The following is a 15,724-nucleotide window of genomic DNA, read 5'->3' on the forward strand; positions in this document are numbered from 1 at the left end:
TAGATGCTGGTTTACACCAAAGATAGATGCAAAATGCAGGAGTAACTCAGCGAGTCAATGCAGCATCTCTGGAGGACATAGATAGCTGACATTTCGACACCGGATCCTTCATCAGACTAATCAGTCACCAGGATCAGTGGTGGGCCTTCTGTTGGTTGTTAAAGTGTCACACAGTTGCACAATGTGAAGCAGGTCCGTTAATGCAATAACACACAGGTAAATAATCAATAATACAATAATTTAACTATTATAATACAGGTACTCGCTAACAATAATAGTCCTAAAAACAAGGTTTGGTTGTAAAACCAAATCTATAGAAGACACCACCCTCTTTCCTTTCCACGTTCTTCCCAGCTGTTATCAGGCAACTGAATCATCCTATCACCAACTAGAGAGCGGTCCTGACCTACCATTTACTCACTTGGACTATACTTGGACTTTGCTAGCACAAAACGTTATTCCCTTTATCTTGTATCTGTACATGGTGGACGGCTTGATTGTAATCATGTATAATCTTGGTTTTATCAAAAAAAAAGTAAATTGTCCTCAGTCTGTAGGATCGTGCAAATGCACGGGGTGATCGCAGATCGGCATGAAGAAAGATAGGGAGCTGGGGATGGAGGCATCTCATGTCTGGCACTTAGCTCTGTTATGGTTGTTGAGTCTGCACGCATCCTTGGTCTTGCCTTGCGAGGTGGTGATCTGTACATCTCCCATGGTCTTGACATGCTTGCACAGAAACCACGAACTGCAATTTTGCCTTGCTGGCTCCTACTTAAACCGCAATTGGCCTTTTACAACACAAGCTGGGGCATCGCTGAGGTCTGTGGATGACTTGGAGGACGTTAACAGCTCAATGGAGGAAATGAAGTGAAACGAGCTGAAATGACCACGTAGCTTTCGGCAAGGGGATGTATATCTTTATGTTATCAGAATGATCTCTGCTACAGTCAAAAGTAAATGCTGACACAAGAAATTGCAGATGCTGGAATCCTGAACAAAACACAATGTGCTCAAGGAACTCAGCGGACCAGGGTGCATTTGGGGAGGGAATGGACAGACAAAGGTTTAGGTCAGGGCCCCACTCCAGAAAATGTTGAATTCTCATATTTAGCAACTTGCTTATTTCTAAAAGTGCTGTGAGAGAATAGGGGGGGGGGGGGGGGGGGGGGGTGGAAGAGAGTACGCACGCTACATGTGGCTTGGTAATAAAACTTGGAACAACCAATGAGAGCTGTCATCTGCAGTCATCTTTGGCCTTGTGTCTATGCTTTCCATTTACTTCTACTGTGATCTATCATTCATATCCTTAAATAACCTATCGTCATTTGCCCAGTATTGTGTCAGCTGCATGCTATTGTGTTTGCAGAAGGGTCCTGACCCAAAACTTCACCTGTACATGTTCCCCAGAGTCTGAAGAAGGGTTCTGACCCAAAATGTCACCTATTATTTTTCTCTGGAGATGCTGCCTGACCCGCTGAGTTGCTCCAGTATTGTGTCTATCTCCAGAGATGCTGCCTGACCCGCTGAGTTGCTCCAGTATTGTGTCTATCTCCAGAGATGCTGCCTGACCCACTGTGTTACTCCAGCACTTTGGGTCCTTTTGTGTGAACCACGTCTACAGTTCCTTTGTTTCTACATTCGCTACACAGTAAAACATCTTTTATCTCCACTCTTCCCATTTCCAGTGAAGGTTCATAAAATCATAAGTGATAAGAGAAGAATTAGGCCATTCGGCCCATCAAGTTAATTTATGTTTTTGCTCATGTGACTAAATAAATTATATATCAAATTATACACAAGGGAAAATAAGACGAAAATTGTCAAAAAATTTAGTTGAGGGTAAATGACATTTTGTGATAACGGCTCAAGAGTGAATGACACTGAAATAGTTTAAGAAGCACTACTCTAAACCATCGCAAAGTAACAATTGGGGAAGGTTGCAAAAAATAGCTCGTCGGATGGATTGTTTGAGTGTCGGAAACACCTCATACTTTTGTGTTGATGTAATCTGATTCTACCGGAGGGCTCAATGTTGTAACTGCTACTGACTGCTGCAGTACTTTAATCTGAATAGTTTTCTTAGTATTTCTCTCAGATGGAAACGTGGAAGAGTTTGTACAGACAGTGTCAACCGCCATTCTGCTGGAGTCAGGGTCTTGATAAGAGGCATTACTTGACTGTGCCCTTTTCCTTGCATCATCCATTTTGACCGCGTTGTTTCTCTTAATTCTCAATGTTCGGCGCAGCACTCTGGTGAAGGACTTGCACAGAAGAAAGTAGATGATGGGATCGAGGCAAACGTTAAATGCGCACAGAAGCAACGTGGCCTCCTTGGCGTAGTACAGTCGGTTGTGTGTTGTACAGCCGCTCTCTGCTGACCGGATATTCTCGTATGGGATCCGGATAACATGGTAGGGCACAAAGCAGATGAAGAAGACGGCCAAGATGCTGAAAATGTTGCGATTAGCTTTCTTGATCACCGTGCCGGAATCGTTCTGGAATTTCTGGTTGGACCAGTACAGTTTCTTCAGGATGGCTAAGTAGCTCAAAGTGAGGAGAGCAAAAACGACCCAGAAAATAACTTCGCAATTGATAATTACAATGCGATGCCAAGTCTCTCCCACCTTGCTCTTCAACTTCAGGCAATGTGCCGCAGTTTTCTCTGTGGGGTCCTTGTTGGTTAAAATGATATTTGGCAGGGCGAAGCTGATGATGTAAACCCAACAGCTCACACTGACGACCTTGGCGAACTTGACTTTCTGCACACTGAGGCTTTTGCGAGGCTGCACGATCTTCAGGTAGCGGTCAAGGCTGATCAGGCCGAGGAATATTATGCTGAGGTACATGCTGCTGTAGAATATAACGGCAGAGTAGCGACACACAAAGGCTTTCAGCTGCCAGGATCCAAGGTTGGATTCGGAGAGGATTTTAAATGGAAGCGTAACCACCAGCAACATGTCAGCTGCCACGATGTTCTTGAGGTAAATTGTAAAGCTGGAGCGGTTAGGAATCTTGTAGAAGATCCAAGCAGCCATTGTGTTCAACACAAACCCTCCAAGGAAGACAAAGCAGTACAAGATGGGTACGATCACTCTGATCACAGTGAGGTCACGCAAATTGCGGCAGCTCGTACTGTTGGGAGCAACTGTGCTGTTGGTCATTGCTAAATGAATGGAAGCAAAGTAAGAAGTTAGGAACTGTTAAATTCTCTGCAAAAATTAGAATATCACAGTGAATCCATAGAGAGATCACCGGTTTCCTCCATCATCCCAAAGACATGCAGTTTGTAGGTCAATCAGCTTCTGTAAATTGTCCCTAGTTTGTGGGATAGAACTAGTGTATGGGTGATTTTGGTTGGCGTGGACCCGATGGGCCGAAGGGCCTGTTTCCACGCTGTACCTCTAAAGTAAATGAAACTTTTCCCTCGCTATGTTTACATAGTTACTTTCACACTGCTCCAAAACCCACCACCGACCCCTGTGGCCACTCAATCCCCACTGATATTGCCTTTGTTCCCCCACCATCACCTTACACTTGGTCTCAACTTAATACCTGTTTTCCTCTCATTCCCAGTTATAATAGTAAGATTAAACGAGAACTTACCTGTTTGAAGTTTGATCTTTATTTTATGTGGAATTACGTTGAGGGATTACGTGAAGAGCCCGCCAGCCCGCATGCGCGTCAATCTTCAAAGCAGAGGTGTGAAATCACAGATAACAGTTGTTGAATTGAACATACAGGTGCACAACCTTTTATCCGGTGTTCCGGAAACCGAAAAACTCCGAAAACCGGCCATTTTTCCAGGATGTCGTCTGCACACCAAAGCTCGCGTTTGGCGCCAAACTTGACCCGAAACGACCCACGGTCAACCCAGGTCTGTACTACTGTAGCGGCTGCCTCCTCCCCGGAGATCGGGGAGACACTTAAACATCTGTAAATCATTGCTTAAATGTTAGTCAGTTAGTTTGGAGGGCTTTTATGTGAAGGGGGGGTTGAAGGGGTAAACTTTAATTCTTAGTCCCCTACCTGGTCGGAGAGACGGGGAGCGGTCAATGCCTTACCGGGTCGCCGTGCAGTAAGCTCCGCAGCGCTGTGGCCAACAACTCCCAGCTGGGGCTGCGGGCGGCGCCGGTTGGAGCTCCGACCCCAGCAACTCTACCCCTGGCTGCGAGGCGCTCCAAATCCACCGCCGCCCGCGGCGCTGGGATACCAGCGGGGAGCGGGCAATGCCTCACCGGGTCGCTGTGCGGTAAGCTCCAGGGCGCTGAGGCCGCCTTCTTCCAACATTCGCGGAGCTGGGGTGGGGGGCGTCCGACCGCGGGCGGCGCTGGATTTGGAGAGCCGCGCAGCCAGGGGTAGAGTTGCCGGGGTCGGAGCTCCAACCGGCGCCGCCCGCGGCCGGACGGAACCCCCAGCTCCGCGATGTTGGGAGTCGCCGACCAGGTAGGGGACTAAGAATCAAAGTTTCCCCCTTTACCCCCCCCCCCCCACCACAACATAAAATCCCTCCAAACTAACTGACTAACATTTATGCAATGATTTACAATGATTCTCCGGTCTCCGGGGAGGAGGCAGCCGCTCCAGACTTTTCAAGCCGCCTGCGCTACCTTCCTAATCTACGCTAAAAATCTTCCATTCGGAAATCCGAAAATGTACGAAATCCGACAAGTGTCTGGTCCCAAGGCTTTCGGATAAAAGGTTGGGCACCTGTAGTAAGATTAGAGAAACTAGAATACCAGCTGACATTTATGATAGAGGGTTGGGAGTGGAGGGCACATAATCCCTCAACGTAACTCCTCATAAAATAAAGATCAAACTTCAAACTGGTAAGTTCTCGGTTAATCTTACTATTTTACTTCGGAGTCACGTGAGTGACTACATGAAGATTTCAAAGCTCTGTGTTTTCATGCCATGGAAACGAGTCAATGCGTCACACGCTGCATCAGTTGACCAAGGATGAGTAAACATTAATAATGCACTCAGACATGACATAGATATAGACATGTTGATGCTTTTCAATGAACGAATAATGATAATAGTAACCCCCCTCAATCGGGAGGAAACTATAAAACAGAACCTAAAGTAGAGTTGGCAAATACCCCCGGTCTGGCAATGGGTTAGTTCTAAAATGTTTTAGAAAGATCGTTTCTTTGACCATCCTGCAGCCGCTAGGATGTAGTTCAGCGAAACGTCCATAACCCTGCTGCTGATGTTGTTGCAGCCCTGGTGGAGTGAGACGTGAAAATGTCAGTGTTCACTCCAGTATAAGCCAGAACCCGTTTCAACCACCCGGAGATGGTCTGTACTGATATCTTCTTATGAAGCTTTATGTAACTAACAAACATTGCTAGTTCATAGTCTCTAAGGCTCTTAGTGACCGTAACATACTGGTGTATATGTGTGACCACACACAACCGAATGTCCATGGGATATGCCAACAAATCTAGTTTGAGACCTGATGCCCATGGTCTACTCTGCTTGACCAAGTCATAAACATAAAATGTTATTTTGCCTGCAGATGTAATCATCCTGTCTAGTCACAGCTTATGCAATGACTGGACCCGTTGCGTTGAATCCAGCGCCATGAGTATAACCACCTGGTAAGTGAGTTTGACCAAGGACAGGTATGTAGCTGGAGCCCACCGGCAAAGCGGCATTAGCACAATGTTAACATCCCATATCTCTGCGTACCTGGGCCTGGAAGGTTTTGAGTTGAAGATACCCTTTATAATCCAGATATCAGAGAGTGAGACCCGACAAAGTGGATCCTGCTCTCTGCAGCAATATGATGAGAAGGCACGTTTGGCACAGTTAATGGCACTATAACTTAATGATTGTCAAAGACCCATATCAAACTGAACTTCAAGACGTCAGTCAACCGTGCCGAATTATATGTAATATTAGAATTTAAACAAAATATTTCCCATTTTCTTATGAGGAAATGTACTGCTTTTTTGGTGCTATCCCTGCAATCTGCAGTGAGCACGGCCATGGTTCGGTCTGACAACCTGAGCCGCAGGAACGGTCTTCTCAGAGTCTGCAAGTCAATGATGCAGAGGATGGTTTCCCGATTCACGGGCTAAACCAGCATTTTTCGTGTCCAGAAATAACCATTTGAGGCTTTATTAGCATTCCGCACATCAGCAGGAACCATGGCTGTATAGGCCAGTCAGGCACTACGAGAAATGCCTGAAGCGGGAACGTGCTGAATCTTTGCAAGACCCGACTGATGAGGCAAAATGGAGGAAAGACATAAAAGGACATTCCTTTCCAGAATAGCGAGAATGCATCCATCGCCATTGCCATGCCACATATTTTTTGCAACTGGTGATTGAGCCTGGTTGCAAAACATCTCGATTTCTGGACAATGTCATTAAATACTTTATGATCCAACATCCATTCTGTGTTATCATTGATTTTGCGTGATGATACATCAACGCCAAATGAGGTTATGTAAACTATCACAGGATACTGAGTTGATTGCATCCATGTGATTAATATATGCCTCCTCCAAAGTGTATCAACTTGGAGTTGAGCATGCAGATTATGCATATACGCACAATAACTTTTAACCCATAGAATGCACCCAGTGTCTACAGGTAGTTGATTCCATATAACTGAAGAATTGGTAACTCATGCAAATCGCATCTGCCCCCGTAACTAGAGATGGTATTAATAATATTCCATCTTTGCGCATTGACATCAGGTTGTAATATAACTGAAGATGATTTACTGACCAAAAGTTATTAGCAATGCTGAATACTGTTCGTCCACCATTGTGACTTTGATAGCTTCAGCTGGTACTAGCATAGTACCAGCTGAATGGTACTAAAGAGCTTGGTCCTTTGCACGTTTGTAATTTCTGATAATGCAAGGCACAAATTGCGCTGCGGAAAAGCACAGCCACTATATTGCCAATTACACTGGTCACTTGATGCACTTCTACTGATCCTAATCTCTTGCCCCAGGGTGGAGTCACAGATAAATTAATAGAGTTAAAGGTAAATTCCAATAATCAATAACTCCAGTTGGTATCAACTTACATTTAACCGGATGGATGAGAATCTCAAATATAGCTTGCGGCTGAAACAGTTAATTTTAGCAAAATACAGCATTTAGAATATCTTTCAGATAAGCCAAAACAAGTGATTTTGGGTCCTGAGCAGCCCAAGCCCTGGTTTTCAGTAACTTGGTAAATAACCTGGGAGCTGAAGTTAGCCCATTTTGCAACGCTTTAACTGTTATTATTGCCCCATCCAGTTAAATTTCAAATATCTCCGGTGATCCCTGTGAATGGGAACCAAATAGTATGTATCTTTGAGATTGATGCATTCCTATGGAAGTCAGTTGTTAGACAGTAACAAAGTCTCCTATGCTGAAATGTCTATACTGCACATGCGAGGTAAATCAAGGATGAACCGACCTCCACCATCTTTCACAATGATCAGGCCACGCCTGTTATAATTCCGAGCCTGTCTCAAAAGACAACTCTGGCCATATTTCCGAGCCTGTCTCGAAAGGTAATCCTGGCCCGGAAGCCTGCTTGGAAACCTTGTATACTGTGCAGTATAAACTGATTTCATGTCATTATTGTTATTTGTACAAATCAAGTGTAAATATTACCAACTTGTAAATGGTCCACCTACCCCATGTTTTGGAAAGAACTATACCCACCTACCTCCATGGTTACCGGTGGTCTATTAGTAAGCCCAAAAGTCCCTGATGCGGGTTCTATTTCCGTCTTTAGTTTGGAGAGAAGGACTGCTGGGGTGCGTGAATTCAGATTCAGATTCAGATTCAGATTCAATTTTAATTGTCATTGTCAGTGTACAGTACAGAGACAACGAAATGCATTTAGCATCTCCCTTGAAGAGCGACATAGCAAACGATTTGAATAAAAAAATAAATAATAAGTGTCGGGGGGGGGGGGGGGGGGGGGGGGGGGGATTGGCAGTCACCGAGGTACGTTGTTTAGTAGAGTGACAGCCACCGGAAAGAAGCTGTTCCTCGACCTGCTGGTTCGGCAACGGAGAGACCTGTAGCGCCTCCCGGATGGTAGGAGGGTAAACAGTCCATGGTTGGGGTGAGAGCAGTCCTTGGCGATGCTGAGCGCCCTCCGCAGACAGCGCTTGCTTTGGACAGACTCAATGGAGGGGAGCGTGGAACCGGTGATGCGTTGGGCAATTTTCACCACCCTCTGCAGTGCCTTCCGGTCGGAGACAGAGCAGTTGCCATACCATACTGTGATGCAGTTGGTAAGGATGCTCTCGATGGTGCAGCGGTAGAAGTTCACCAGGATCTGAGGAGACAGATGGACCTTCTTCAGTCTCCTCAGGAAGAAGAGACGCTGATGAGCCTTCTTGATCAGAGTAGAGGTATTGTGGGTCCAAGAGAGGTCATCGGAGATGTTGACTCCCAGGAACCTGAAGCTAGAAACACGTTCCACCTCCGTCCCGGTAATGTGGATGGGGGTGTGCGTGCCACCTCTGGACTTCCTGAAGTCTACAATGAGCTCCTTGGTCTTCTTGGAGTTAAGGGCCAGGTTGTTGTCAGCGCACCATGCTGCTAAGTGCTGGACCTCCTCCCTGTAGGCCAGCTCATCGTTGTTGCTGATGAGGCCAATCACCGTTGTATCATCTGCATACTTGATGATGGTGTTAGTACCATGTACAGGTGTGCAGTCATAGGTGAAGAGGGAGTAGAGGAGGGGGCTCAGCACACAGCCCTGAGGAACGCCGGTGTTCAGGGTGAGGGTTGAAGAGGTGTGCTTGTCTAACCTCACAGACTGGGGTCTGTTGGTTAGAAAGTCCAGTATCCAGTTGCAGAGGGAGGGGTCGATGCCCAGGTTACCGAGTTTGGTGATCAGTTTTGATGGAATAATGGTGTTGAATGCTGAGCTGTAATCGATGAACAGCATTCTTACATAAGTGTCTCTGTTGTCAAGGTGGGAGAGGGCGGAGTGAAGTGCCGTTGAGATGGCATCCTCCGTACTCCTGTTCTTGCGGTAGGCAAACTGATAGGGATCCAGTGTGGGGGGTAGGCAGCTTTTGAGGTGTGCCAGGACCAGCCTCTCGAAGCACTTGGTGATGATGGGGGTAAGTGCAACTGGGCGGAAGTCGTTGAGGCTTGCCGCAGTGGAGTGTTTTGGCACTGGCACGATGGAGGTGGCTTTAAGGCAAGTGGGGACAACTGCTTGGGCAAGTGACAGGTTGAAGATGTCAGTCCAGACGTCTGTCAGCTGCGCAGCACAGGCACTGAGCACGTGCCCGGGGATGCCGTCAGGGCCAGCAGCCTTACGTGCATTAGTCCTACTCAGTGCCACGTACACATCGTAGGGGGTGAGTGTGAGGGGTTGGTGATCGGCAGGTAGCACAGCCTTGATGGCTGTCTCTAGATTGTCCCTGTCGAAGCGGCCATAGAAGTGATTCAGCTCCTCAAGGAAGGAGGCGTCGCTGGATGTGGGGGTGATGTTGGAGGGTCTGTAGTCCGTGATGGCCTGGATGCCTTGCCATACATTTACTGATGACCGGCTTGGGCCTTGGCCTGGAAGACCTTTGCCCAGCTTCAGTGAACCGCTTACTGCCGATGGAGGCGTGGGATGTGATGTCGCCGAAAAAATGAAACTTTGCTTGTTGTTGTAATACCTTGATTAGTCCAGGTCTTACCTGTTGGATAGGTCTTCCTCAAAGACAAGATTCGGCGGCTGGACATTGCTGGCCTTACATGAGCCTGCAAATTTGGTTGTAAGGGAAGTCTGATGGCGTTCCAGTTCATTATGAAGTGTGCATTGTACATCAACACCAGGCCAGTCATTTTTTAAATTTGTTGGAGTTTGATCTCCTGGATTTTCATGCCCCTTCCAAAGTCACTGCAGATAATGCTGTTCACGGCCGGTATTGTCAGGAACAATATTATGTTCCACGGACATCCTTCCCAGTTTGGATGCAGTTACGCACTGATCCCTCGCACTCCCCTCCACAGAGAGGGATATTTGTAAGCAACCCTGAAACAGGTGCTGTCGCAGACCCCGAGGACACCTGCACTGATATGGCCCCGTTCCATGGACCATATCAGGATGGAGCATCACATTTTGTGGGATAAATGCCCGAGGACGCTATCCATGCTCCATCTGGGTTAAACGTCCGAGGACGTACCCACCTCGACAGGCCTATCCGTCTTACTCTGTCGGGACAGCAGATGTTATTACACTGAGCGGCGGACTGGCTTGCGAAGCAAAAAGGGCTGTTGAGGCCAACGACAGGCAACGCTATTGTAGTGGGAGACTCCATCGTGAGAGGTACGGACAGGGGTTTCTGCGGCAACAGACGGGATTCGAGGATGGTGTGCTGCCTTCCTGGTGCCAGGATTCAGGATGTCACGGACAGAGTGCAGAAAATCCTCAAGGGTGAAGGTGAACAGCCGGAAGTGGTAGTGCATGTCGGTACAAACGATGTCAGGAAGAAGGGGATGAATGTTCTGCAGCCTGACTTTAGAGAGCTCGGAAAAATGCTGAAAAGTAGCACCTCCACGGTTGTTATCTCCGGTTTGCTTCCAGTTCCTCGTGCTGGCGAGAGCAGGAACAGGGAGATACGGGACCTGAATGTGTGTCTGAGGAACTGGTGCACGGGACAGGGATTTAGATTCTTACATCACTTGAATCTGTTTTGGAGTAAGGGGGGAACTATACAAAAGGGACGGATTGCATCTTAACAGGTGGGGGACCAGCATTCTGGCAGGCAGGTTTGCCACTGCTACGCGGGTGGTTTTAAACTGAATAAGGCGGGGTGGGGTGTCAAATGAGATAGTCGAGGATGGAGTTAAAGGGAAAGGGTTTCTTAAATAGCAAAAGGATTTGAGTATAGGAGCAGGGAGGTTCTACTGCAGTTGTACAGGGTCTTGGTGAGACCACACCTGGAGTATTGCGTACAGTTTTGGTCTCCTAATATGAGGAAAGACATTCTTGCCATAGAGGGAGTACAGAGAAGGTTCACCAGACTGATTCCTGGGATGTCAGGACTTTCATATGAAGAAAGACTGGATAGACTCGGTTTGTACTCGCTAGAATTTAGAAGATTGAGGGGGGATCTTATAGAAACTTACAAAATTCTTAAGGGGCTGGACAGGCTAGATGCAGGAAGATTGTTCCCGATGTTGGGGAAGTCCAGAACAAGGGGTCATAGTTTAAGGATAAGGGGGAAATCTTTTAGGACCGAGATGAGGAAAACGTTTTTCACACAGAGTGGTGAATCTCTGGAATTCTCTGCCGCAGAAGGTAGTTGGGGCCAGATCATTGGCTATATTTAAGAGGGAGTTAGATGTGGCCCTTGTGGCTAAAGGGATCAGGGGATATGGAGAGAAGACAGGAACAGGATACTGAGTTGGATGATCAGCCATGATCATATTGAATATCGGTGCAGGCTCGAAGGGTCGAATGGCCTACTCCTGCACCTATTTTCTATATTTCTATATCTATATTTCTATAAATGTGTGAGTAATAATAATAATAATACAATAATCTCAAGGACACCTTAAAAAAATTTAGCAAGTAGAGGAAAAACATGTAAGCAGAATGAAATAAATAGTAGAGACATGACTAGTACACAAATTAAAGACAGAATTCAATTCAAAACACAATATGAGGCAATTCAAGCACAGATGGAAAAGGAGGAGGATGTGGGGCTAAGGATGGGCAGAGGTGAAGAGATGCGTCTTGAGGCGGGACTGGAAGATGGTGAGGGACACGGAATTGCGGATCAGTTGGGGGAGGGAGTTCCAGAGCCTGGGAGCTGCCCTGGAGAAAGCTCTGTCCCCAAAACTGCAGAGGTTGGACTTGTGAATGGAGAGGAGACCAGCTGATGTGGATCTGAGGGACCGTGAGGGTTGGTAGGGGGAGAGGAGGTCAGTGAGATATGGGGGGGCCAGATGGTGGAGGGCTTTGTAGGTGAGGACCAGGATTTTGTAGGTGATCCGGTGGGAGATGGGAAGCTATTGAAGTTGTTTGAGGACTGGAGTGATGTGATGCCAGGATTTGGTGTAGGTGATGAGTCGGACGGCTGCGTTTTGGACCAGTTGGAGTCGGTTGATGTAGGTGGAGCTGATGCCAAGGAGAAGTGAGTTGCAGTAGCCCAGTCGGGAGGAGATGAAGGCATGGATGAGTCTTTCAGCAGCGGGAGGTGTGAGAGAGGGTCAGATTTTGGCAGAGAGACAGAGGGGTGTAAAATGATTTGAGTAGAGAGACAGAGGGGTGCAAAATGAGGGTAGAAGCAATAGGTAACAAGGTGAAAAGTAAAAGTGGCAGGTAGACAAATCCTGGGCAAAAATCAAAAAACTTTTCAACATAATTGTATAGGGGTAAGAGTGTTGTAAAAACAAGCCTGAATGCTTTGTGTCTCAATGCAAGGAGCATTCATAATAAGGTGGATGAGTTGAATGTGCAGATAGCTATTAATGACTATGATGTGTTGGGATCACAGAGACATGGCTCCAGGGTGACCAAGGCTGGGAGCTGAACATCCAGGGATATTCAATATTCAGGAGGGATAGACAGAAAGGAAAATGAGATGGTTTAGCATTGCTGGTTAGAGAGGAGATTAGCGCAGTAGAAAGGAAGGACATTAGCTTGGAGGATGTAGAATCGATATGGGTAGAGCTGCAAAACACTAAGGGGCAGTTGCAAAACACTAAGGGGCTAATGGGAGTTGTGTACAGGCCACCTAACAGTAGTAGTGGAGTTGGGGATGGCATCAAACAGGAAATTAGAAATGCGTGCAACAAAGGTAAAACAGTTATAATGGGTGACTTCAATCTACAAATAGATTGGGTGATACAAATTGGCAGGGGTGCTGAAGAAGAAGATTTCTTGGAATGTATGCGGGATAGTTTTCGATACCAACATGTAGAGGAACCAACGAGAGAGCAGGCTGTTCTAGACTGGGTATTGAGTAATGAGGAAGGGTAAGTTAGCAGTTTTGTTGTGCGTGGCCCCTTGGGCAAGAGTGACCAGAATATGGTTGAGTTCTTCATTAGGATGGAGAGTGATATAATTAATTCAGAAACAAGGGTTCTGAACTTAAGAAAGGTAACTTTGAGGGTAAGAGATCTGAATTGGCCAAGATAGACTGGCAAATGATTCTTAAAGGGCGGACGGTGGATATGCAAAGGAAGGCATTTAAAGACTACATGGATAAACTACAACAATTGTTCATCCCAGCTTGGCAAAAGAATAAATCAGGGAAGGTAGTGCATCCGTGGATAACAAGGGAAATCAGGGATAGTATCAAAACAAAAAAATGAAGCATACAAATTAGCCAGAAAAAGCAGCCTACCAGAGGACTGGGAGAAATTCAGTCAGAGGAGGACAAAGGGCTTAATTAGGAAAGGGAAAATAGATTATCAAAGAAAAACTGGCAGGGAACATAAAAACTGACTGCAAAAGTTTTTATAGATATGTGAAGAGATAAAGATTAGTTAAAACAAATGTAGGCCCTTTGCAGTCAGAAACAGGTGAATTGATCATGGGGAACAAGGACATGGCAGACCAATTGAATAACTACTTTGGTTTTGTCTTCACTAAGGAAGACAAATAATCTGCCGGAAATAGCAGGGGACCGGGGGGTCAAATGAGATGGAGGAACCGAGTGAAATCCAGGTTAGCCAGGAAGTGGTGTTAGGTAAATTGAATGGATTAAAGGCCGATAAATCCCTAGGGCCAGATAGGCTGCACCCCAAAGTACTTAAGGAAGTAGCCCCAGAAATAGTGGATGCATTAGTGATAATTTTTCAAAACTCTTTAGATTCTGGAGTAGTTCCTGAGGATTGGAGGGTAGCTAATGTAACCCCACTTTTTAAGAAGGGAGGGAGAGAGAAAACAGGGAATTACAGGCAGGTTAGTCTAACATCGGTAGTGGGGAAAGTGCTAGAGTCAGCTATTAAAGATGGGATAGCAGCACATTTGGAAAGTGGTGAAATCATTGGACAAAGTCAGCATGGATTTATGAAAGATAAATCATGTCTGACGAATCTTATAGAATTTTTCGAGATGTGACTAGTAGAGTGGATAAGGGAGAACAAGTGGATGTGTTATAACTGGACTTTCAGAAGGCTTTCGACAAGGTCCCACATAAGAGATTAGTATACAAACTTAAAGACCATGGTATTGGGGGTTCAGTATTACTGTGGATAGAGAACTGGCTGGCAGACAGGATGCAAAGAGTAGGAGTAAACGGGTTCTTTTCAGAATGGCAGGCATTGACTAGTGGGGTACCGCAAGGCTCAGTGCTGGGACCCCAGCTATTTACAATATATATTAATGATTTGGATGAGGGAATTGAATGCAACATCTCCATGTTTGCGTATGACACGAAGTTGGTGGGCAGAGTTAGCTGTGAGGAGGATGCTAGGAGGATGCAAGGTGACTTGGATCGGCTGGGTGAGTGGGCAAATGCATGGCAGATGCAGTATAATGTGGATAAATGTGAGGTTATCCACTTTGGTGGCAAAAACAGGAAAGTAGACTATTATCTGAATGGTGGCCGACTAGGAAAAGGGGAGATTCAACGAGACCTGGGTGTCATGGTACACCAGTCATTGAAAGTACGGATGCAGGTGCAGCAGGCAGTGAAGAAAGCGATTGGTATGTTAGCATTCATAGCAAAAGGATTTGAGTATAGGAGCAGGGAGGTTCTACTGCAGTTGTACAGGATCTTGTTGAGACCACACCTGGAGTATTGCGTACAGTTTTGGTCTCCTAATCTTAGGAAAGACATTCTTGCCATAGAGGGAGTACAGAGAATGTTCACCAGACTGAATCCTGGGATGTCAGGACTTTCATATGAAGAAAGACTGGGTAGACTCGGCTTGTACTCGCTAGATTGAGGGGGGATCTTATAGAAACTTACAAAATTCTTAAGGGGTTGGACAGGCTAGATGCAGGAAGATTGTTCCCGATGTTGGGGAAGTCCAGAACAAGGGGTCATAGTTTAAGGATAAGGGGGAAATCTTTTAGGACCGAGATGAGGAAAACATTTTTCACACAGAGTGGTGAATCTCTGGAATTCTCTGCCACAGAAGGTAGTTGAGGCCAGTTAATTGGCTATATTTAAGAGGGAGTTAGATGTGGCCCTTGTGGCTAAAGATATCAGGGGGTATGGAGAGAAGGCAGGTACAGGATACTGTGTTGGATGATCAGCCATGATCATATTGAATGGCGGTGCAGGCTCGAAGGGCCAAATGGCCTACTCCTGCACCTATTTTCTATGTTTCTAAAATCCCTCCCCCTGAAAGTCCCCACGAAAATATGGTGGCTATGCTGGGTGAAGCGGTCGACCTCGATCTCATTGGGATTTCCGCGCCAATTGGTGGGTCGAATCTGCCCCCTGTGATATGGGCTCTGGAACTTTGGCCCAGCCAGAGCCAGCAGATCTGTTCCCAGAGGCGACTTCCGAGGCCGACTTTGCGGGCCGGCATCTTGGCCCTCCAAGTCCATGGTCCATCAAAATGGATAATCCAGAAAGGCTCTGGAACCTATGTTTCTAATCCTGCATCGTCTGCACCTCAAGGCCTGTAATCCTGGCAGGTATGACTGTGCCTTAGTGGGGTGAACCCACTAGCCTTAATATATCCAACTGGGAAACAATTGGAACTCTCTGTATGCATATTTCTTAAAGCATCCAAACCCCAACAAAACTTAGAGAACCTACAAGGTCTCAAGGTCTACCTCCAA

General features: G+C 46.4%; 2 protein-coding genes across 2 annotated transcripts in view; one reads left to right on the forward strand and one right to left on the reverse strand.

Annotated features, from left to right (window-relative positions):
• LOC129703370 (mediator of RNA polymerase II transcription subunit 12-like protein) overlaps nt 1-15,724 on the forward strand; it is a 453,395-nt gene that overhangs the window by 273,841 nt on the left and 163,830 nt on the right. The gene's annotated exons all lie outside the window — the stretch shown is intronic.
• LOC129703361 (P2Y purinoceptor 14-like) lies at nt 1,196-3,982 on the reverse strand. The gene has a single exon (XM_055645737.1). The coding sequence runs from the start codon at nt 3,162-3,164 to the stop codon at nt 1,989-1,991; it is 1,176 nt and encodes a 391-aa protein (XP_055501712.1). The 5' UTR covers nt 3,165-3,982; the 3' UTR covers nt 1,196-1,988.

This window comes from Leucoraja erinacea, chromosome 14, assembly GCF_028641065.1.
Source record: "Leucoraja erinacea ecotype New England chromosome 14, Leri_hhj_1, whole genome shotgun sequence".
Taxonomy (NCBI): Eukaryota; Metazoa; Chordata; class Chondrichthyes; order Rajiformes; family Rajidae; genus Leucoraja; species Leucoraja erinaceus.

What these genes read in the sequence shown, in the direction of transcription:
- LOC129703361 (XM_055645737.1), bottom strand. Translation starts at nt 3,164, where the DNA reads ATGACCAACAGCACAGTTGCTCCCAACAGTACGAGCTGCCGCAATTTG.